Below are 25,450 nucleotides of genomic sequence, written 5' to 3'. Positions count from 1 at the left end.
CTGTTTTGTCTCAAATCATTAACTAAGAAATCTGGAGAAGCAATTTTGGAGGCAGGCATCAGAACCACACATAGTCAGGCGAGCTCTGCTGTGGGCACAAGAGACGCTTCACTCCAGAGAGCAGCATAAGCTGATGCCTGGGAGCAAAGCCGGGTTGGTACTGCTCTGAGTACTGGGTGCAGAGTGGGGACACCTTGAAAAAATACATATGCATCTGATGCCAGTCTGTTCTCTGCACCCCTGCTTCACCCATGAAGGAGGAAGCTCCTCAAAGGCATTATCTGGCACATGGACAACAGAGCTGCTCCAGCAGGGCCACCATGGGCCAGCACAGCTGGCTGTGGCTCTTCTCCCAGGCTGCATCCACCTGGATGGGCACCAGCAGGAGAGTGCACAGCAGTGGGAAGAGGTAGCACAATGGGTCTGCTCGGAGGACATGACGTCTCAGCATTTACTCTGAAATAAGCCTCCTGTGGAAATGATCTTGGGAAACCGCTTAGGACAAAGGTGGATCCAGCACACAGTGAACCATAGAATCATAGAATGATTGGGGTTGGAAGGGACTTTAAATATCATCTAGTTCCAACCCTCCTGCCATGGACCTTCCACTAGACCAGGTTGCTTCAAGCCCTGTGCAACCTGGCCTTGAACACTGCCAGGGATGGGGCAGCCACAACCTCTCTGGGCAACCTGTGCCAGTGTCTCAACACCCTCAAAGTGTTGAGTGTCTACCCGCTTTCAGCTTAAAGCCATTCCCTCTTGTCCTGTCACTACATGCTCTTATAAAAAGTTCCTCTGCAGCTTTCTTGCAGGCCCCCTTTAGGTGTAGATTACACCAGAAATGCTATGTGAGAAGCCTTCAAGAGTAGTTCAGGGCATACAATTTGCTGGCCACTTTAATCATGTGTATCCTCACAGTGCCCTAGGGGACAGCAACTAAGAAATTCCCTTTCCAGTTATTCTCTTATAATTTGCCCTCATTTAAGAATTTTCAAGGTTATCCTGCCCTTGCGGGCACAAAAATCCCCACAAGACACCAAACCAGCACACACCACCACCTGTATGAGCTTACCTCAACATAGAGGATAGGGAAAATGCCAATCTTGTCACCCAGCATTCCTTCTGCCCAGTTGTCATCTACCCTCCTGATGACCGTCAAGATTTCATCCTAAAATCAGAGATAGAGACACAAAATAAATAATCTTTTTTTTTTTTTCTCAGTAGAAAGATGCCAGTTTTTAGTTACCCACTTGACAGCTTAGGGAGAGAGACACAGAGGACGCCATAAGACAGGTAAAAATGTTGCCTGAATCCTGTGCCAGCAGCATCCCTGGCCCAGCATCCCACCCAGGCACCCTGCAGACCGGCACAGCTTATGCTGTCCATCAGTAGCTCCAAGGGCCTGGGCACAGCATGTGGGAATATGCAGCTCCTGGCTTCTTTGCATGGAGAACGTTTTGACCTCTAATCCAAAGGTGAAAACTCTCTAGCATGAAGCTGCCCTTGTGCATCCAAGAACCCACTGTGGTGCTTGGCTGCTCCAGAAGGCAACTCAAACGGAAGTAGCAGTAGAGCACAGGTAGTCCTGGAGACGCTTCCAGCAAGAAGCACAAGGTATAGCACAAGGTGCTCAGTAACAATCCTACACTGCTGATGCACTGAAAGTCAGTTTTCCTTTTTAAAAGAAAGTATTAGGTAAAAAGCCAAGGATAACATAATATGAGCAAGTCACACTCAACTGTTGGGTCAGCTTCAGTTTAGATACAAGTTTGTTTTCTAATCCAACAGCATTTTAATATTATATTTAATCTAAGAGACCTCAAAAAAAATTCACTGATGATGAATTTTACTATGATTATAAAACAGGAGATTAAGCAAAGTGCAAGTAAGACTCATACTGCTCAAAGTTTCTCTTTATAGAGTTAAAACCTAGAACATACCAGTCATTGTAAAAGCTCAAGTGGCTAGAACCAAACCCTGAGTTTTCCTTGTTTGAGCTGCTCAACTTGTCCATGGATTTCTGCTGCCACACACCTGTCTGCTGGGGCTGTAATACTAAACCCAGCCTTGAGCCGGCATTGCCTGCTATAAAGGCTTGGGAAGTCAGCCCTCTCTGCAGGGCACTGCCTGGATGCTAGGATCTATGGCCACAGGAAAAGACCAGGAGGAGAGAAGTTGCAAAGTGAAGTTTGCAGAGATGCCATTCATTTTCTCATGGCATCCAATCTTCCTCTGTTTCTGTGCAGAAATTTATGAAGAAGAAAACATCTTCCTCCAGAAAGCTGAGACAGAGTTCCCTGCTGTCCTCACTTTATTTCCACCACTCACTCTAGGAAAATAAAAGCTACATATGGTCTATCACTCTCCATGTAACAAGCTATCCATGTTAACTGGCCAGGCGAGGGGAACTGAGTTTTTTTTGCAGATACTTCTCACATAGGAAAAAAACCCCACAAATTCCTGCTCCAGCATGTTCAGACTGTGGATTTATGTTGACAGAAAATGACCAGAACAGGGATGTGATGTGATGTGATGTACTTTGCAGGTTTTGAACATGTGCATTTTGAACACGTGCACTTCAAAATAGTTTAAATGTTTCCTTTAAGTTATTTGTCTGAATGATCCATTAGGGGAAAGCTCAGAGAAATAGCCACAGACTGAGTCCTTCAGCTATTTATTGCAGCTGGAAGGATGCAGAAAGAATTTGTGCATTTAATTTCCTGAAGAAACAGATAGCATTCCCTTCCAAAGCCCTGTCTCCACAGACCATTTTTGATCTGTGTAAAGAGCCGACAGTAATACATCTCTGCGAAGTTTCCACATGCTCTTACAAAAGACCGATTATCATAAATTTAGAATCTAGGTAAAGGAAGTAAATGAGGAAAATAAAAGACTGCATCACTTCAGGAACCTGCTATGAGTGTTCCTACATTCTATATTTGTTCAGTTATTTTAAAAGACTTTTTAAAAACCCAAAATGTGACAGGTCTGCATTTTCCCTAAATGCTTATGTATACATATATAATTCTATATGTGTATGTGCATACATGTACATATATAAATGTATGTGTTCATATACATATTTCTATGTACATACACACATAAGAAAAGAAATTAAGAAAATACTTAACTGTAAAACCCCAGAAGCACTAAACTAGATTTTATTAGAGGCACCATGCAATCCCATCCCTGGAGCAGGCTGGACAGACAGCTGGCAGAACGGTTTATCCCACGCTGATCCTACTTGAGGATGGGGCAGGGAATGGGTGACCTTTGAAGATCCCTTCCAATTTTACCTTCTATGGACCTATGAAATCTGGAAGCATTTCCATATGCCGATCTAAGTTCAGCTCTGCCAAGTCTGCTGTGGAATGTGGTTTTATATGAGAAAGTCAGATAGTTGCACATCTTGAGATATGCTGACATTCAAAATGTGTATCTCTGTGGGAGAGCAAAGTGCAAATCCTTGAGAACGCTTTCCATTACAGAATTCACTTGCAGAAGGGTGTTGAAAATCTCCAGGAATTACAGCAAATCCCAAAACATCTTCTGAAATTCTTTATTAATAGAAAGTCTCTTTGAATTTACAGTCTACAACATCATCCTATACACAGTGCTGGTGAAAGCTTCAACATGAACTATTTTAGTACCTTAAATTAGTTGGATAGCCATGCTACTTATAAATTCCTAGAAAGGTTCCCAAAAGGATCATGAATAGTAAAGAGGCACAGATCTCTTGGCATACTACTTCAACTTTCTGAACTTCAGTATTTCACATGTACTAAATTGATTTCCAGGCAGCACAAAGGAATCCAAACCTCAAATCTCACTTCAAAAGCCAATGGTATCCACTGAAATTTGACAAAGATACCTCATGCTCTTTTTATGCCTGTTGCTAAAGTCTCTAATTATGTGCTCTCTCCTACTTGCTCAAGTCTCTCGCTATTCATCAGGACTTGCAACAGGCAGGTGGGACCTGCAGTTCCAGTTTACAACCATTACCAGAAAGGAAGTCAAAGATAAATCACTTAAAAAGCAATCTGATTGATGGAGAAATGAACCCTTGTGCTGAGAAAACAGCACAAAATTGTGTCCAATAACAGTCATGATTCGCAGCCTGATTTTTACTCTAGTCATTAATGGCCATTAACGAAGCAATACAAAGCAGATGTGCCTGCTATTCAGCAGAGATAACAACTCCATCTAGAGCACTGGGGAGATCTCAGCAATGGCAGGCTGGCACCGCACGGTGCTCAGTGCACCCAACTACAACACTTGCCAGCTGGCGTGAGAATCCCAATTGCCAGCTACTGCCTGGACGGTCCCTCTGTGAACAGCAAATGCTGCTGGAATTGGGTCCTAAGGGACTGCGATGCTGCTCTGCAGCCAGGAACCAGTATTGCATGTGACGGCTCCAAGATTGGCACAACGCTCGTTCAACACCGCTGTGGGATGGGAACAAACGTGTTGGAGAATGAATTAAATAGATGACGTTATTAAAAATGTGATGAGCAATAAAGCATGGTGAACAGTTGATGCTACCTGGACAAGTTTGAGACTCATTTACCATGTGAACTCACGCATGCAAAGAGTGGTTCAAACATCAAAACAAAACTATGGGCTAAATGTGGACTCAGTCTAAGGCTGGAGTAACTACACAAACAGACAACAATGCCATTACTCAAGATTTGCACTGCTATAGATGAGAGCAGAGTACTCTTGCACATGGCTTGCACCAGACATTGCATAGCCCAAAGACTGATTGATTATTTTTAAAGCAGAGACAGCAGGAGCCCAAGCACATACTGTGGTACCACATAAGAAGTAGACATTAGAAAGCTGAGTTAAATGAGTATATCCCAAGGGCATGCAATGAGACTCTGTAGGCCACATGCTGATTGCAACCATGCAGGCTAACACCAGGAGTAGTGCTTCTGAAGCTACTGGAGTTAAACTGGTGCAAAGCTGGCATAAGGCTGGAACCAGTCGTTACAGAATGAAAAAATAACTCCTAACTGCCTGGTTTACCTGATCACTGTTGAACACTGAAGGAAAGTATGTTAAGTCACAGATCTGAGATGTTTTATCTCCTTGTTAGCCACTGCAGAGGAGGGAACAGTGGTGGGACCCTCTGCCTGTACATATGGTTCATTTGAGAGAAGGAGTTAGGGCGAGCAGTGCACAAGAGAATGACAGGTACGAGCTTTTTTTGTTGCACTGGCTACCCAAGACAGAGGTTTTCTGTCCCTCTTGGTTTGATACTTACACATACAAAAGTATTAAATTTGATTTATCTTTGGCCTTTATCTGGAGAGTGTTGTGCCTACAGGAGATGAAAATGGGTAAGTGTCAGAAGCCCTCTGCACCACTGCTCATGAAGATGAACGTAAAGCAGACTTCATTTCCTTGCAATCCACCTCTGGAACAACAGGGCATTTTAATTTGGAAAAAAAGATCAAAAAACAACCTAGCAAGCAGAAATCCCAAAAATCTTTCCTTTGTTTTCTTTTACTGCCTTGACATATTCTGGCTGCATCGTAACAAAGGGGATGGGAAAAAGCAAAGGCCAGCAAAAAAGCAACAAAACATAATGATACAGTCCCTATGTTCAACTTCCCTTCTTGTAGTTTCTTTTCAGAGGAAAAGTCTTCTTTATTACACATTTATAAGTAAAATCCAATTACAAGTGTCTGGTAGAGTAAAATGAGTTGCAGGAGGACGCAAACAGGTTACACTAGCTTGTATAAAAGGTATGCTGATGCAACCCCCCTACCCGAGGAAAGAATAAATAGAGTAAATGAAATTGCAATCAGGTGAAGCATCTTCAGATAGTCAAATGATTACTATTGTTCCAAGTGACAAATCACATCTACAGCAATGCAGGGTTCATGACTGCGCAGAGGAACTGACTGCACGAGCAGAGGATCTAAAATCTGGCCTAAACAGGAAGCTTCATCAGTGCAGGTGACAGCTAAAATTAGCATTGAGAAAGCTGATGAAAACATGATGGTAAAGTCTCGAGATGAAAAATAGATTATTCACTGTCAGAAAGAACAATAGGGAAGACATGAAAACAGTTACAAGGTGACAGTGCGTGCAGTGGAAGGAGCTAAAGAAGAAAATAGAAGTAGAGGAAAAACCAAACCCCCTCAGGGAAAACACAGTCATCAGGGATAAAAGGATGCAGACAGTAACACAAGGGGTGAAAAAAAGGAAAATTGAGGGACTGAGAGTAGAGCTGTATAGCAGAAAGAAATGCTCCATGTGAGAATGACATTGGACAGCCAAGAAAATGAGAACTATAGTTGTACAAAATCAGTTATTATAAAGGAGGTGTACTAATATGTGGCACCAAATACATCAAATACAGAAGTGTCTAGGAAAGGATCCATTTTAACAAAAAAGTCCACATTGCCTGCCATACCCATTAAGTTTCTTAGACTGAGCAAGCAATGAATACCTTAAGCAGACAAGGAAGATTGCTCTCAGAGAAGTCACCGTTGTACTTCTGGTCAAGCAGTGAGGAGAAAAACAAGCCAGCAAATATATATGTACTGATAGGATCTCAGAGGTAACTTCTGGCCAACTTTCTGTTAGTGCATGGCTGCTACTTCTCACTAGGCAGCCCACTTTCTCGCAGAGATTCACAGCTCCAAGGAGGCTGGATAGTCACAGGGTTTGCAGTGTTTGCTACCAAACATTTTGCTTGCTATGGATCAAAAGTGCTTACAAATCTTTTGTTAAATAAATATGAGAAAGCATACACTCTAGGAAATTGCGTTCTCCAGAGAAATGTTGTGTGAGTGAAAAAGATGTTACATTTGGTGACAAAATTATATGCTGCAAATAATTCATTCAGCTATAATAAGCAGCCTCAAAAGAGGAGGTCAGTAAAATCCTGGTGAAGGATATTTTTATCATCTATTTCATATTCATTTTGAGCATAACTGTTATTACTTTATGTGATGCTATAACAACCACAGACAGCTGAAATAAACCAGAAAATGACAATGAACAGGTTCTCTATGGCATTCAGTGCCATAAATTAACATCAAGGGATATGCTTTATTTTACTGTGGATTTCTTGATAGCCATGAAGCCCATTTAAGGTCAACACAAATTCTAGGGAGGGGAGAGGGAGACAGAAAGCAGGTGGGGAGGTGGAGGAGAGAGGGTAAACGTGACATTTTAAATCCAAAGGAAATTACAATACCTCATTTTTCTTTCATTCCAACTGGAATTTATTAAACATTTTGTTTTTTAAAAAAACAAAGACTGTTTTTTAAATGTCTGCTTTTTAGTGTCTTCATGTCCTTAAAATAGGAAATAACTTTGATATATGATAATAGCATATTTCAACTGCTAATTGGTAGATGGTATGATGCAATAATATACATTTTGAAGCTGAATGGCATTTTAAAATGCTGCGACATCTGACTCAATAAGGAACATTAAAAGACACATTTCCACTAATGTTTTTCTTAAATTGAGTTGTTCCTATATAACATTTCAATGCAAATGAAATGTATGCTTTTTAGAGAGAAAATGTTCTCAGAAACTGTGTAGCCAGTTCTACTTGTTGAGTTTCACCGAGTTCGTACCAACCTAGATGTACATGGCATTAGCTATCTCACTGGCTTCTCGTTTAGACAAAATGGGAGCAATTTCCCAACGATGCTAACACGGGGCTTGCCCTGTTAGGAGGCTTTATGCCCACCCAGTCCCACAGCACGGCTAGTGTGTGGGACATTGCAGGCCCACCAAGCAGGCTCTGGAGAAGTCAATGTCCTTCAGCACATTACACGAGGGGATGTCCCACTTAATAAAGGATGCCAGCCCCGTCAGCCTGTCCCCACTAGGCTGCCTGAGCTCAGGAACTTTTGTTTTCTCATACAAAAAAAAACAGTTGGAAGAAACAAGTGGAGCAGAGGGAGTCTCTGGTCAGAGCTGTCCAGGGCAGCCAGGCAGATGTCCCAGTGGTCCCAGCACCACTGTGCTCCACACTCAGCTGCCAGTAGCCCACGTGCTCCATGAATCCCTAGAGAAGCAGCTTACTAAACCTAAAAAAAACCCCCAATACTAAAAAAAATCCCCTACCTTGGTGAAGGTCAGGCAGTCCTTGTCTTGATCTTTATCCTTTATTTCAAAGTCGTAAAGTGCTTTGCCCTGAGGTGGAGCTTGGGGGAGGGGCTTGATACACTGGATGTAGCTGGCAGGGAAGAAGCCATGGTTCCCATTGAGCTCCCCATGGTACCAGTTCTCGTCCACCTTCCGCCGCAGTATGATGATGTCCCCCTTGTTAAACTTGAGATCACCAGGCTCTTTTCCTTCATATGTGTAGAGAGCTTTGCCATAGGGAAGCTGAGAAACACTCTGCGGAAACAAATTAAGCAACATCTTTAAGAAAGCTTGAGCCAGCACCAATTGCCTTCTTAAAGTCACTTTCAGCTAGAAGTAAACTGATCATCCCTGACCACATTACCCCAATGACTGCAGCTGACTGCTACATAGTGCTACACCCTGGATCTCACAGGAAAACTAGGATGCGTGTGATCGAGAAGCTAAGCATGTTACATCAGTGCAGGCACTGCTGTTCTCTTGAAGCTCAGCTGGAATTCACGGTACCTCTTACACCATCAAGCAGCATCTGATAATTTACAAAATATCCTATGTAAGCAGGACTATGTGTTTAAACAAGTAAAACTTAACATGTGTAAAAGTAAAATATTGGTCATTCTTACGTTCAGGGTTGCTTTTGTTTCTGAGGCTCAGAAGATAAAACAAAACAAGCTTGAAGATCCACATCATTGAATCTTTGGCAGGTTGAAAATTTTTCATTGTCATTGAGCAACTCAAAACATTTCAGAGTTTGATGCTTTTAGTCTAGCTTTTGATGCTGTAACCAAATACTCTTTCAAAAAATCCCCAGGTCTCAGGCTGCTCACTGAGGGCCACTGTAAACAGTTATAATATTCTTTGTTGCTTATGAATTAATGTCCCTGTGGAAAGTCGGAATAGGCAGAATGCTTCACATCTTTCTTTTAGAACTAAAAAGAGCTCTGAGGCTTTCACTCTCATTAAAGGAAAGAAACAAACTTAAAAAAACCCAAAATCACAGCACAAGAGCAAAAAAACTAAAAAGTTAATGTTTGGTGTAATAGAAAAGAGAAATCTATTTGATGGAAAGTACTTGATTGTGAAGAACTCCTCCCAGATTTCACCTTGGCCTGGTGCAAGATTATCAATCGCGTGGACAATTTCTTGGTGGAAGTATCAGTTTATGCAGCCCTCTCTAGATATTTGTTCTCCCTCTTCTCGCAGAATCCCACAGAGCAGGGTTAACTGTGCTGGACACAGCTGCCTGCTGCTTTGGTCTGTGATAGCTCTTTACTCCCTAATGGGGGAGAAAAGGTGTATTGCTGCATTATCCTATGCCATTTTTAATTTTATTTAGCTTGAGCTAAGAGTCAGCTTGCAAGTGTCAGCGCAAATATGTATCAGCACATACCACAGGAGATGTTAAAGGGGTCCTGCAAAGTCAACCTTCATAAGAGTCTTTTTTCAGAGGTGTATTTATAAAAATGACAGTTTTCTGTGGCATAGATATGCCTATGAGTAGTCTGTTCCCTGCTCTGTACACTGGTTGTCAATCGTGTGTCCTACAGGGACAAGGAAAAAGTAAAGCTGTGTTAATAAAACACCCTGATATTCCCTCTGGTGTTTCTTATATCTATATTTCTGGATGATATTCCTCTGCACAAGAATAGCACTCGGGTGCTTTCTGGAGGGAGAAAGTGGAGTGGCCCAACAGAAACACTTCATTTCCCCACCCCAGCCAGAAAATGAGATGCTGGGATGACTTTTTACGGTATTTGTTAGAGCAACAAGAAGAGGCATTTTCTGATCCCAATGGGTGCATTAAATGGACCTGCTCTGGCAGGGTAGGATTTATGTTCTTACACTTGCTTGTTTCAGCAGAAGGAGAAGCAGCACCAGCCCGTGGCCCCTGACTGCCTCTGAGCGCCTGACGGTCACTGCAGCAGGCAGATACCATGCTGCTCCAAAAATTAGTTTCTTGAGTGCGCTTTCACACACAGGCATTAACTTACTCATTTTATTATGAACAGCTTTAGTAGCTGTACAGGCCTTGGAAAGCATGTGCAACAGATCTTCTTGCCTACACCACAGAGTGAAGGAGGCAGTCAAACAGACACGGCTCTACAGAGCTGTGTTGTCTGGATGGGGATTTAATTTCATTCAGATGTGTCCCCAGCTCTTGGTTTTCTCATTACCAATTTACAGTTCCTCTTTTTTCCCTGTATTCTTTTGGATTTGGCTGCATCTGAAGGAAGGTACCCAGATAAAGACCAGTACCAGCTTCTTTTGGAAGCACCTTCACACATAACAAAAAGAAGTGTAAAAACAAAATAGAAAATCAACAGCCAGCTAACAAAGCATGCATCAAAGAGTCTCTGCCAAATCAGTGGCAGCATCCTACTGACATTTTTCTCTCTGCCAGGATGGTTATTTCCCTTGACACCAAAGCTTTGCTCCCCTCCCCAGCACTTTAAAGATGAAACATATGATACCACCAGTCTCCTTAGGTAAGGCATAGATTGCATTATTGCACTACCTATTTGAAACTAGAAAAAAAAGAAAAAGAAAAAGAAAAAGCTGAACGACTTCAGAGCCTTGTAGTAATTTAGAAATAGAAGATTAATTACTTTAAGTCATGCTGAGAGAAGACAATTTATCAAACACCAAGTAAGACTTCTGCCAGGTGCGCACTGAACCACTGCTGATCCAGGCACATGCCTGGCAAGCACTCTCTGTATCACTTACCCTAGACCAGGCCTTACTATTCCCAAGATCTCTGTAGCAATTCAAGGTCAGATCACTTTGCTTACTTTTTAACCACTTTCTCTTCCCAAGTCTCATTTTACTGTGTAAAGAGTCAACAGCCCCAGAGCTACGGAAAAAGAAATGGTATTTTATTCAGTCTCACGCATCATCAACGAAATTCTTATGCAACACATGCTGGGCTTTTATTACTAATTAATTGAGCTGGCTAGAAGGTGATTCAGGTGCCTGTTTACACCTCCACCTGATGAGACTTTTAAGCAAAACAAACTAGCTGCAAGACACAAATTTTCATTTGAAATCTCACATTGCTTTATTTGGAGACCCTAATGTGCCACCCCAGGAAATTTGCGGTTTGGGTGCTTGTGTTTCTATTCTTTTTCATGGGATTAGTTATTGGGGACTGTCCTACACAGAGAAGATCTGAGCATAAGGTGTTTAAACTAGAGGTGCCAGTGGAAAGGTGCTTCCAAAGTGGAGTGTTTCAATTATCAGCCTCAGCTTTTCTAATTCTGAGCCACAGCTTTTCAACTAAAAAGTCTGTAGAAGCATTTTTTTAAATGAACATGTTGTTTAGAGGAAAAGACACCCTCCTATTGAAAATCTGCTGTAATTGAGACATTTCCCACCTTTTCTGTAAGGCCAGAAGCACACATTTTGATACAAGCATTCCAGGTAAAGCTTGCATTTAATGTGGCCCAGGCAGAGGTAAAGAACGGAGTCCTCTAATCCTTTACAAATAAAGCTACTTTTCCCATTCTAAAGCTCTAAATGTCTATTGCAATCAACCAAAGAGAGAAACTCAACACCACAATTACAAAAATCTCCCAAAATAAACTCTTGAAGTTTCCTTGTTGATGTTTTCTGGCCAAAAGGTCCAGCTTTCAGTGGACTTTCAGTGGTCAGAGTATATTAATGAATCCTGTGGCTAAGAAGCACATTTTGGGAAGTTTCCAAACATTGTTCTTGCTTTTGGTTAATCCATAAGTGAGAAACAAATTGGATTCAGAAAGCTCCTCTTAACTGCACCTGAAGGGAGGGAGCATTAAGTAATACAAGAAAAATGATCACTGCTGCTGTTTCCTAGTTATAATGTTACTCGCCGCAAACAGTTAGGTAATTCTTAGAAATCTTCTTATGATCCTATGATTATTTCCCTTTTTGCCTAATCTTCGTGCAGTGCAATTCTGGCCTAATCAACCCTCTTTTCTTCACTTGACTTCCCCAATTCAAATGGAAAGGGATCAGCCAGGACTGATCTCAGCTCACATACAAACCCCAACAAGCCCTTCCAGGGAGCGTGCCCTTCCCACTTTCTGTTCAAAATCTCTCCCCTGCGCACTATCCTACTTCCCCTCAGCAATTTCTTCCACATAATGGTATTTCAATCAGACAACATCATCTTCAGTGTGCCCAGGTCATCCTTCTTACAAAATCTTCTAATTTAAAACAGGCTGCAAAGTGTCACCTAAGAGATCAGACTAAAGAAAAGCAGAGGCAGGCAATGGTTTTGGTGGATGACAGTGATAAGCGCATAGAGATGTTCCTCCAGCAACTGCAGGGGTGCTTACACCTTCCTCTTGCTCCCTGCTTGAGCAGAGCACACTCTCCTTACCCCTCCTCTGCCACTCCTGTGGCTGGGCACCACTGCAGCAACAGCGGGTGGACACCTCTGAGCCACCATGCTACCCCCTTGCCATCCACTTCATCCCCTGCTCCTCAGACAAAGCCCCCTCTCAGCCTTAGGCCCCTTCTTGAGGTCCTCTGCAATGCCATGTCCCAGGAGCAAAACTCCCTTTCCCAGCCTGGCCCCAGCAGCATTGTACTGCTCCTCACCTCATGGTGCCCAGCTCCACAATGGCCACCCCTGCACTCAGGACCAAACCCAGGGCAGCCTGACTGCCCTCATAGGAGCTCAATAGAGACCACCACCCCACTACCTCCCTCCAAATCAGCCCTTGACCTGCGCTCCTGCTCTGAGAGACGCCTGACATCACCTCCTTCCCCAGCTGCCATGAAATCCGGTCGGACATAATGCAGACGGCTGCAAAATTAAACGGCCTCCACATCTGAATGTATCAAGAAATCGATTTGCCTTCTTGATTTATTGTTAGGTTAACTGGAATTTGGCTATGATGTGTATTACATTTCAAAACTCTGCATGGGTGTGTATAGAAATAAAGAATGTAAGAAAGAAAGGAAGGAAGGGATGAAGTCACAGTCAATGGCAGTGGCCAGTTTCTTTTTCCTGCCAGCACATGTGTGTTGGCGCAATGCTGAATACTGCCAAAGGTTTCTTTTGGATTTCAGCAATCAATACTGACATAAAAGCCTGAAGCGTTAATATGCTGAAAACCCCCCTTTTAAAAGACTCAAGAACATGTTGGCAACTCAATCATTCTGCATTTGTGTTTCAGCAATGGTCAAATGGCAGTAGTTAAGCAGAAACCTGCTGGCAAATTGACAAACAACAGCCAGGAAGCAATTAAGTGGCAATGCTGGAGAATTTTTCATTATGTATCCTGAAGAACAAAAGGAGGAGAAAAAAGAAAACCCAAACATACTTGTTTCCAATAAATTCTCCCAGAGGAAAGCTTTGTAGAGAGTGAACTGTACAGGTAAAGTAGGTCTCAAGTTTTCAAAAGTTACGGAAAAGAGGCATTTTCCCAGTATGTTCGAAAGCAACTCAAGCTCCAACATGGGTCAAAGACAGCTTCTGTGTGCGATACTTGAAGGAGGTCACTACTTGGAAAAGAGTCTGATGCTTGCCCAAAGTACAGTGTGGGCACCTAAAAACCATGATTTTCCTACTTTACACTATTTAGGAAAGGAAAATAAAAGCTTTCCCAAGCAACCAATTTTTCCTGAGAGCAGACAGAGCCTGTATTCTAAGATGAGTGAGCCTTCAGTTTCTGTGTTTGTACACAGCTATGGAGGGTGTTCAACAAAGATAGCATGAAAGCCCCACATGCAAAATCAGCAGAGAGTCTGGCCAGATTTGCTGGCTCACAAACACACAGGAGAAAAGTCCAAGTCTATTCCTTGACATCAATACGTTGCATTATATAAGAAATAAAAAAAACACATGGGGGCAAGGCCTGCAGCTACTAAACCCAGACAGAAATGCCTCCTATCTACCAACCCTTCTATCAAACCAAGTTTGTGTTCAGATTCCTGAAACCCAAGAAACCTCTTGAGGCTCCAGCTACAACTTGTCTCTGCAATAGCTGAGCAAAAGAGTGTTTTTCTGCTGTGTGAAAGCCACGTTAATGCTGAAGGGTAATTTCCCTTGCTGAAGCTCTTGCCTTGTGAAGCTCAAGATGTGTAAAGAAGGGAAACCTCAGCGTCCTTGTTGGAAGGGCTTCCCCTGCAAAGGGGAATCCCCTGCAAGAGGCGTGTGTGATGCTAGCCTCAGCTGACCCCTGTTTCAGGCATTGAACTCCTTCCTTCCACTTCATGGGTCTTGTTCATAGTCAAAGCCAGAGGTGAAGCAGGAATGGATGAAGCCAAACAGCCTCAGAAGACACTGCTAGAATAGCCTTATAAAAGCACTACTAGGTACAGCAATTTATGGGATTTTTTAGACTGTACTTCAGTCATTTCAGCAAAACACACTGGCAAGTTGCTTGTCGCAGTTCTTCAAATTTCTCCAACATCTCCATATCCCCCACTCTCCAAATACATATCTGAAGAGCCTGTTCCTCTGAATGAATGAACACACACTTATCTCCTTCATGAAGTACTATCAAGTGTAAACATCCAAAGCAAATCAAAAGTCAATAAAGAAGAAAAGACACAGAAAGGAAAACGTAATGAAAAGCATGCACATCTCAGCGGTAAACCATAATTATACACAAACTATTCCTATAGCATAAATAATAATTAAAACACACATTGTTCATTTTTTGCTTCATTACTCTGAAGCATCACACATTACTCTGAATCTCCCAGTCTACACAAGCAAAGATTTGGTGGCAACACATGGGACTGCATTTACATCTTCCAACTAGTAGGCATCTCCCCATGAGTAGGCTGGGTGACACTTCAGCATATGGTTTCCTGCCATCCCTAACAGCTTCACAGAAATCACAACAGCTGTGTTGGAAAGGACAGGGGTTGCCTGGCAGAGTATCCATCAGCAGGACTGATGAGGAGGAGGTGGGCTGCTCCCCGTTACTAGCACCAGAATCTCCGTCATCGAAAGCACCCATTCAAATCAGCTGAGAGTGACTTAAATCCTAAGTGTGAAACTACTCGGATCCCTTTGGGATGGAAAAGTGGAAGGCAACCTGGTGTTCAGAGTAGTCAGTAGTAAGCACAACAGGCAGCTCAGTCATGGTGGCAGTGACAGCCCTGTCTGCCAGGCTTGGTAAGAGACACGGCATGAGGGGCACAGGGGCTGTGACAGTCCCCTTGCTCCTTGCCATCCAACCCACTATAGTCACTGTCAGTTTAACATCTTCCAAGAACAACACATTTCACTTAAATCGACAGCAGTGCTTAAAACACATCTCTTCTTAGTCATGCCTAGGAAGCAAGAGAGAGCACTTGCACATGTAATGAGCTGAAGAAACAAGGGGCTGGGCAAGCTTTAGCCAGTGCAGCTTTACAAATGTATACAACCGTAAGATCTGCGTCCTGAAGAGATTTTAGTGGCTTTTGTCCTCAAGAGGAACTTTCAGGCTGACAGATCATAAATCACCATTATACCTCACAGCAAAAACTCTTCAAAAGTGGTTTGTCTTCCATGTAAGATGATTTGTCTTCCATACAGCCATTCAGAAGGACTATTGCCCCTAGGTCACCTGGCCTGACAGGTCACGATGGTGACACTGCAGCATTTGCTTTCACAGAAAGCTAATAACAGGAAAATTAATCAAAGAGAATCTAATTTTGCACAAAGCAGCAAAGACAAAAAACAGCAACATGCTCTTGGTCAGCTCTGTGAGAATCATCAGTTAAAGCCTGAAAAATCATGGTTTGCAGATACAACCTTTTTGAAATCAACTTTGAGAATAAAAGTAATTAAGCCAACAATAAAAATGGCACCTTGAAGAATGAAAACTGAACATAATCCTCTATATACCCTGGAAAGTGTCATGCTTATTTGTAGTGCCATATAAGTAGTAATTAATCACAATAAAAATAAAAGTTCTTAATTGAAGCTCTGCTGTTTTATTTAACTAGGGGCTTAGACACAATGGTCAGGCCCTGCTCCTGGCTGATGGTGCTGCAGAGTGCTGCAGTCCCTTGTTATACCTGAGGACATGTGCAGACAACATGCACTTGAGCTGTGCACAGCTCCTACCTGTGTGAAATGATTCTCTGAAACTGTTTTGAGGTGCTAGGAAGTCTTGGGAACACCTCTATGTGTTCCCAAGAGGTGGTCCTTTTTATACGTGCAGAGGAAGTGCCCAAACAGCTCAGGAGACTATATGCTGTTTCCAGAAGTGACTCTTGCAATTAGCAATAAGATATTATAGGAATCTCTCAACAGATGGAGACAAAACGAAGATGAGCAGGTACAGCATCATTCTAATGCATTGAATTGTTCCCCAAAGGACAGGGAACAACAATGTTCACCACCCCAGAAGAGCAAAGAATGATGTTAATCCTCTTCAGATGTGGGTGAACAGGGCGCACAAACTGTTCTTTAAAGAGAACAGCATCTCTTGAGGTTATTTTATAGTTTATATGGCAAACTTGCATTTTACCTTATAAGGTCCATCTTTGTACGCACCAAGATTAAAGAATGTTTCAAACTTTCCTTTGGCAAATGCAGTTGATGCATGCAGCACAACTGAAAAAGAAACAGCAGGCTTTCCACTACAAAGTTTGTCACGTAAGCATGTTTGGGATTCTTTGCTTTACCAGAATAAGAGCTCAGTTTTACAGTCCAACACTGTTTCCCTTAGGAAGTTTAAAAACTTGAATGTAAGATCATCAGATCGTCCCATGCTGAGCTCATCCGATCTCGTAATCACAGCTAAAATAGCTTCACACCTTCTGCACATCTCATGCTGCTTCAGCCCGTCACTCAGTATCTATCAATATTTACACATTCAAAGATCTCTTTTTCCTAGTAACACGTCGTTTAAAGCGAAGAATTCTCAAACTACATGCACTCCTATTAAACAACACATGATTTTCAGGGTCAGGTTGGATTTCTAGCAGTGAATTAACAGTTATCGCTGCCCAGAGAATCCGTGAGTAACACCAGCCAGCTGTTTAACCATGTCAGCACAAAGCCCCTCATGTTCTGCAAAACCCGAAAGCTTCCAGACTCTCAGCTCTTTAATAAGTGCTAATGTCAACACACTGCTGGCATTGTAGGTCAAATCCTGATTTCAGTTATACTGCTTTAATCCAGTTAATCTTGATGAAGCGGTGTGGATGTATAGAAAATTTCTACACAATACAGAGCTTTATCTTACAAGTAATCTCATCTGAAACAAAACCGAATGGCTGGCAGCCTTCACCAAGAAAAATAGTCATTGATCTCTCATGTGCTGGCCATAGCCTTCACAAAGCCTAGGTATGCTCTGAGAATCATAGAGCATATGATTCACTTCAAGCACTTCACTTTTCAAGCAGAAAACAGTCACTGGATCCTAATGGCCAAATCTTACCCGTACAATCCTGTGCAGGGGTCCTGGTGAAGGGACCAGCGGCTACACACAGACATTTCAGAGCAGAAGCTGGTCTACAAAAAGTCCCAACCAATAGCCAAGAGGACTTCTAACCAAAGTATGCAATGTGGCTTCTCCAGAAATCACCAGACAAAATATACCTCAACTGCCTGCCTTGCAAAGGCAAGGGCCACCAAAGACATCCTCACTGAGGGCTTCAGGATGCTACTTGAGCAGTTCAAGTAGCACGTGCTACTTGAGCAGTTCAAGAAAGAAGGCAAAGTTAGCTACATTTAGCCTGTCAGAGCCACAAATAGAGGCATGCTATAAAACAAACAGGAGCTCCCTCAAGGCTATGGAGAAACACAAAACGAAATCTTATATTCAAGGCACGATGGCAGCTATATATTTAAGGTTGCCTTGTGTTCTCCATTCAAAGTGTGTCTTAAATCCTTTAAATAAACATTAAATCTCTCAGTGATTACTCCCCAGATGACACCGTTTTGGTCAGGACCACAACTTGGTTTTCCCTGCCGCCTGCCAGAATCCAGTCCTTGCTCATTTTTTCTTTGGTAAAAGAAACAAGTAAAAATCAGCCCAGTATACAATTTTGAAAGCCTCATGTTTTTTCAGGCTCCTTCACCTCCACAGCGGCAGCATTTACAGCCCTGGAATTTTACACAATACTTTATGCTGTAGGTCATGGCAACAAAAAAGTACATTTTGGGGAAAATACTAAAAAAATTGCATTGCATAAATGAATCTCTGCTGTAACTGTTTCATTTAATCTTTCCTGGTAGAAGCTGACAAAGCACGGGACAGCTTACATTTTCCAGTGGTGCCTTTGTAACTATGCTACCCAGCCCAATACCTTCGGTTTGCTTTCCAGCTTTTCCACATCCTTCTTCTTGGCTCCTTGCCTTGTGACTCCAGCGTTTCCTCAGCAGAAATCCTCTCCCACATCTGCCACAGAAAGGACTTTATGGTCCAGACCTACTACAACTCGTCAGAGCTGGGTCTCCTCCTGGCAGACACCAGGCAGGTCACAGCTCCCAGACCCAGCTTTGCCAGGACTTTTCCATTGCCATTTTTTCTCTCTCAGGTGGACCACAGGGAGGGGAGAGTGGTAAAGGACGGATCTAGAGACGAAACTGCCCCAAAAATGGAGCGGGCAGCTGTATTTGCCATCTGGTGAAGCTCCCAGAGCTCAACAGAGGGAGCTCCACTCCGGAGAATCTTGCTGGGATTGCTAGCAGTGGAGAATAGACTTTTTTAAAACAAATAAATGCACACCAGGAAAGTCTTTCTCCTCTCTTCTTCATGCAAATGTTAACTTAAAGGTTGCACAAAAGCTTCTCCCATCATTTCAATCACTGAGAATCAAGACAATCAGTGGCTGAAACAACACCAGACACTTAGACAGCCTCAGCTCACAAGCTCTTGCACCCAAACAAAACCACACAGAAAAATACAAAAATGAGGGAATTTTTTATTTACCTTTCTGAGGTGACATAGGGTTGTTCAAGGACTATGTTGGGATCACTCCTCCATATGGAAACCTGCATTTGCTGAGGAGCTGAGGAGTCTCTGAGGGTGTCAGGGTATTGCAAGGTTTAAAGGGTAAAACGGGGATGGTTTCCAGGGAGTATGTGACAGGCAGTAGAACACAAATGACTGTGAAGACCCTCTGATGTGGGAATGAGATGAAAAAGTGCCCAACCAAAGACCCTGACTAACCGTGACTTTGTCAGGGTGGCTTGTAAACTGAGATGGGTGAATGGGTGAAGGATGAGAAGACAGCCTTAATTCTTATTTCTGATGAAGGGGAGGATCTGAAATTCCTATTCAAATCCTAACACTTCTGACAAAGATAGTGGTTGATTTGCTTGCACTGCTTTTACTGTATGCCTAATGATAAGTAAGTGTGGTGCCTACGCAGCACCTCCTTCTGTTGTGCTTCCTCACTGCATGTGACCACAGAGCAGAGCCCTGCACTATAAAACTGAAAATATATCCTCTGTTTTCGCCTTGTCCAAAGTTTTCATAAGGCAGCTTTAAAAAACATACACTATGAGAACATTCTGAGATGGTATTAACAGTTTCATAAACGCTATATTACCTGAACTGTGCCTTCCCTGAACTGACAGGGCATTTGATAAATGCATCGTGGGCTGCATACACAGTGGAGATAAAGAACGTGTTTCCTCAGTAGCTCAGTTGTAAACTTCAATAGGTGGATAAATTCCCATGTCACTAAAGAATATTTACAACTGAACCTTATTTATCAGCAGTGTGCCCTTACCAACAGCCCACACAAATCCTGTTACACAAAAGCGGCTGTGGCTCTTTTCTCATAGTTACATGGAAATTGCAGAGGTTTCTTTTGCACCGGGACAGGCTTTATAGCCAGCATTAGGAGATGCTAAAGTTGAAATATTCTTGGCTCAAAACGTCAATGTGAAAGGAGTTAGCTCATCCACATCTGCGCTAAGTGAGCAGCCTCCTCATCCCTTCACTGTTGGGGACCTTCTCAAGTGAGAGCACATCAGGGGCCTCCACGCTCATGATGCCTAAAGAAATGAACATGACAACCTACTTGCCAGGAATTTAGAGAGATTGTTTCCCTCCACCCCGCCCCCCTTTGCCACAATTGGAAATATTAAAATATCTGTTATCCATTAAAAATTAAAAATCCATGCTTTTTAAATCACAGCGATTCAGCCCTGTTTATCCAAAGTGCCCTGTGGTTGTTATTTTCCCCTCAAAAGGACCTTATTTTTTGGGATCCCTGCCCTCTCCTTGGCGGGACTGCAGATTCCTTGCCTTCCTGCACCTTGTCTCCGCTTTGTCCTCCCATCCAGCTCCCTCGCCCCAAAACGCCTCATTAGCTACAATTTACTGACACGCGCTTTCTTCACAAAGATGATTAGGAATTGCTTTCAAGCCTCAGTCCTGCTGACAGGACAGACTGGCACCTTCCTGCATGTTAGCCAGCTGACTGCCAGAAGGGCTTTAATTAGCTCTGGCTTTGACAAGTGCCGGGCGGTCAGAGGCAGCCTCACTGTACCAAAGAGGTCAAAGGGCATCTCCGACACCACAAGTCCTTGTCTCCTCCATAGTGGGAAAGGTTCCCTCCACTGCTGTGCAGGCCTCCCATTAGGAGCAGTTCAGCTTCTCCCTCAGCTGGGGCAAAGCTCCGTGTGGTTTGATGTTAGGAAGCAACGTCAGTTGGAGCAGACAAGGAAAACATCAAGGAAGATACAAGGCTTCATAATGCAAATTATGGTTTTATGTCATTCTCCTGAATCCCCTTTGGGGAGAGGAAAGTTGATTTTCTACAGAATATGGGTCACAGTTATGCCTTAAGGATCTTTTGGCACTTCGGCTGCTTGCTGACATATTACGGGGCTCCTTGGTGTCTTTTCAGGTTAATGCTTTCAAAGTGCTCTCCCTGTGCATCAGCATCATTTTCACCATCATCATAATAGTATTAAAAAAAATTCATTTCCTGCACCCACTCCCAGGAGTTTCTCTCACGCTGAATTTAATTGATGCTTCCTCCCGCACTCTAAGGGATGATTAAAATGAACGCTACGCATGTTTGGAAGCACCTCGGATTTCAAACTCTGCATGGTTTCTAATTAAAGGGACACACACAGGATGCTTGTGCTACATTTCACTCCTCTCTGTGGCTATTATTATTACACACATTTCAGCAGCAGTCAAAAGAATCTCCTCTACCTCACATAATAGGATCCTGATTTAGACTGGATAATCACCAGCCACTGATCTGGGTGAAAAATATCTTTAGGAAAGGAGAAAAAAAAAGGCTTGAGATGTAACTAGCCCTCTGGCAGAAACATTGATATTAACGACCTAAGTGTTTGGATTTCTGGATTATGTAGTACCCAGTGTTAGGCACTGGTGCTAATGAAGTACAAGGGGGAAAAAAAAAGACAAACAAAAAAGAAAACCTCAAAAAACCAAGCAACTATGAAACCCCCAGTATAATCTGCAAGGATGTGTGTGAGTGATGAAGCAGCAGCCCTGCTGTCTGGGTGTCAAGGTCTCTGCTGCTACAACCAACTCACTTCTTTTGAGGACTGACTCTTCCCCAAAGTGAAGAGCATCAAAGACTTGTCACGTTTTCAATCACAACCTGATGTACTATTGACGTATTTGACATATTCCTCTATTATCTGTGGATGTGTTTCCACAGAACGTGGTCAAAGTCACAGGCGTGTTCAGCTCCAGGTTTTCTGGGAGCCACAGCCCTGCACGACCCATGCTGTGAGATATGACCTTGGTGCTCCCTCACCTGTCAGCATGGGTCAGGCAGGGCACGTGGGAGCAGCCTGGTGTACTCAATGCTGCTTGCACACCTTCCCTCCCACTCGTGGTCCAGGCATAGCCAGAGATGGCCTCATGTGGGGATGGCTGATGCTCAGAGATTTTGCAGGAAAGGGCACAGATAGATGAGTCTCAGCACTACTCCTGCCCTTCCCTACCTACCGCCTCTCTCTCAGCTTTCAGGTCTCTCTGTGTCTTGGTGGTAAATACTTGATTCCTGAGCAAAACTGCCTGACTTCAGGTACAATTTTTGAGATGTTGCTCAGCTTTACCTTCAGAAATCTCAGGACCCAAATGGGCAGGGGAAGCAACCAGCACTGAAACCTTGCCGCAGTTAGTTACACATCTGAATCATCAGCAACTGCATTTGACATCAACAAAGCTTCACAACAAAGCCAATACACCTGCTTTTCTGTTGGAAAATATGGGGATGTAAACCACAAAGAGGAAAATATTTCACATATATTTGCTATTAATAGAAAGCCAGCTCATAACCACTATCTTGCAAAGCTGTGTAGTCATTTTGAAATCTGCAGCTATACCTCACTAGATGCAATGACCTTAATGTTTTCCAAGGCCTGCTTCTGGCTTTGCCTACATGAACGTAAATAAATCAAGAGCTCCCCCACTGACCATAATGACAGTATTCCTGATTGTCACTGTTGTGGCAGCACAGTCAAGTTCAGTGGCAAGTGACACCAGGGGAAATGCTATGATAGCAATCCTATACTGCAATGCATGCATCTTTTACCACCTAGTAATATGTAAAATATGGGATGCACTTGCTTTTTGAATGTCTTGTAAAATGCTACAGGCTATAAATAATTCAAATCAATAATAATGGGATGCCTGGGCATTTTTCAGGTTTAAGAAGGCAACTAACTTGGTGAAATAAACAGTTTTTACTGAAATAGTTCTCACTGCTGATAAAGAAATGGCTTACAATTAGATACACTGCATATTAACAATAGCAAAAGACTAAACAACAGAGCAAAATAGTGCTGGTGTATACATTTTTATTACTTATTCAAATCCCTTCAGAATAGAATTGAACTCCTGTGCCTCTACCCTGGCCTAATGCTATAATCACTGGGATATTGTTTGAAATAGGAGCACTGGTTTCTCCTTTGGCCATGTTATAAATCTGAAAGCATTTTGCTCGTCAAAGGCAGATTTTAGACACTTAACTTCCAGAAAGGATTGAGGCATGTGTCTCAAAAGGAAGAAGAGACTTTGGCCCCTGAGAGGTGCAGAAGTAAGACATATTGCCGTCCTCAACACTTCGCTAGAAGCTAACTCAGCATGCTGGCTTCACCTCTCCCCTCCTTCAGCAGGATAACTCTTCAGTCTCCCAGCCTGCCCTAACTCTTCTCACTGGGTGACAAGCTCAGGGGACCATTGCAGGACAACGGATTCTGGTATGGCAGTGAGACACCTGCAAAACATGGGTAAAGTATGGGGGTAAGTATTGCTCAGAAAAAACATAAATGTACCCTGGAAAAGACTACATCCTGTATTTCCATGACATCAAAACCAATTAAGCTTTGTTTCCCTGCTTGTTATAGCTAATTATTCCATCATACCGCCTCCAAAAAGCTATTCATAGTTACATGTGTCATGTGACCTCAGCAAACCTCTGAAGACTAAAGGTTTATAGATACATTTTGTAAAATAGCAGCAAGTGCTGCGTGGTCAAGTGGTCTCTCTTTGAGACATCCCCCTTTGAGAAGCTGCCAGAGAAAGCTGCGACCAACTCCCTTGGCTCCCTCAGCAATGGGACCTAGAAGAAAGAGCTTGAGAAAAAACTGGCCAAGGCTGGGGTTTTATGATAGCGGTGAGTCCATCTTCAGGCAATCTTTGCTGGTTGATGTGTCTGTGGGTTTAGCTCTCTGAGCTGACTCCTAAGGCTGTGAGATGAGCACCATGCGCTGTGCAAGGAAGGCAACGGAGCCACACACCCCATGGGAGGGCTCAGATGGGAACCAGAACCTACTTTTTCAGCAGCAGCCCCCAGATGGACTCTATAGGCTCAGCCCTACCCTAAAACCACAGCTTCAGTATGATGGTAAGTGATAGCTCCAAGTCTGAGAATGAGTGCTGGATCCCTCGCTTGAGCAGATGGGAATTACTGTGCTGAATTTCAAAGGAAGAGAATTTCATTTCCATATGATGCCAATGCTTTCTTTTCATCACCTTATCCCACTGCCTGCCAGAATCTCAACTAAGGAATGATCCACATCCTGGGTTGAATGTTCCTATGGAGTCAGAACTTGAAAGAATATGTTTGTGCTCAGAAATTATGCTTAAGTCCAACACAGCACAACAGTAACTCAACTCCAATTGCCTACAGGTACAGGCTGGAATAAAGCAAATGTGAGTAAATCCAGAATCTGGATTACTAATGATGGACAAAGACCCCTTTGAGACCTGTGGATGCTCACATGACTGCTGAGACTAGTCCTCTGCAATTAACAAGAAATGTTGCAATAGATACATTTCTAAGGTTCTTAAACATTTTTTTGATGTTGCCAGTTTACCACAGGCAACAAAGCACCTCCCCAAAACCTCTCATGAGGTTAGCTTCAAGCAGGAATGACCAGAACCTGGAACTTGCACACGGTAAATGAAGACAACAGGAGAGAGCAGAAGCATTGCCAACATCCTGCTCCTGATGAAGGAAGGGAGCTCAGCAAAGCCTGGCGAGAGTGCTTGCCTACCACATGAGAGGATAGGTACCAAGAAAAATTCAGAAACACAACACCAAAGGACTTTGCAACCTCAGTGGAAGAGAAAAGCTTCCTTCTGACCATAGATCTAAAGACTGATGCAAGCCAGTGCACATGGCAAAGACATACCAAGCAGACCTGTGTCCTGGGTCTGGATGTGACCAAAACCCAAGTCCTTGCAAGAATGCCAACCCCCTATTGAAGCTTTTTCATGCAACCTGCAAAAGTCCTGCAACGTGAGATGGAGGCAATGTAAGCATGATGCAGTGTCACAGTAGCTTCAAAATCCCTTTGGGCACATCAGTGTAGCAAATACCTAATGATTCATACTTCTAGAACACTAAACATGCCATTACCCCTGCAAGAAGCTGGTAACTGTAAAAATCTCTAGATAGGAGGACCATTCAGCTAGTGAGATCCTGTAGCGACTCGATCAATGTCTTCTCACACAGGTAGGAAATGAGAAAATATGTGTTCAATAGCTGAACATACAAATTTCTCCAAAGAACAAAAAGGGGAAAAATCAAATCCAGTTCCAAAACACTGCACTGAGGAGATGTCATCCCCTCAATTTGGTCTCCATTATAACAGTTGTTGGGTGTTTTAACACAAAAAATTGCAAGAAACATTGCAAACTTGCTTTCAGACAGGGTAATTTCATAGAAGTTGAAAAGTGCTGATTGACAGTGATAAGATCCTGTAGACATAACTCTAGAAAACAATTAATCTGTGTCAATGATGTCCAGAGGAAGTGACAGAAGATGCTGCTTAAAGGAGATCAAGCCTATTTTACCCTTGAGCAGATCTTACATTAAAGGGCAACAGCAGCTAAAGTTGTTCCCTTCCATGTTTGCCAGTACTGACCTTGTTCAGGCAAATTATCAA

General features: G+C 42.9%; 1 protein-coding gene across 1 annotated transcript in view; it reads right to left on the bottom strand.

Moving 5' to 3' along the window:
* SH3RF3 (SH3 domain containing ring finger 3) overlaps positions 1–25,450 on the bottom strand; it is a 251,117-nt gene that overhangs the window by 84,831 nt on the left and 140,836 nt on the right. Inside the window, exons 2-3 of the mRNA XM_030473715.1 lie at positions 8,098–8,373; positions 1,073–1,168 (exon numbers count right to left, since the gene is read on the bottom strand). Of these exons, the coding sequence (XP_030329575.1) occupies positions 1,073–1,168; positions 8,098–8,373 (372 nt within the window). The remainder of the gene's footprint in view (positions 1–1,072; positions 1,169–8,097; positions 8,374–25,450) is intronic.

This window comes from Strigops habroptila, chromosome 2, assembly GCF_004027225.2.
Source record: "Strigops habroptila isolate Jane chromosome 2, bStrHab1.2.pri, whole genome shotgun sequence".
Lineage (NCBI taxonomy): Eukaryota > Metazoa > Chordata > Aves > Psittaciformes > Psittacidae > Strigops > Strigops habroptila.
This window is presented reverse-complemented; position numbering and strand designations above follow the sequence as displayed.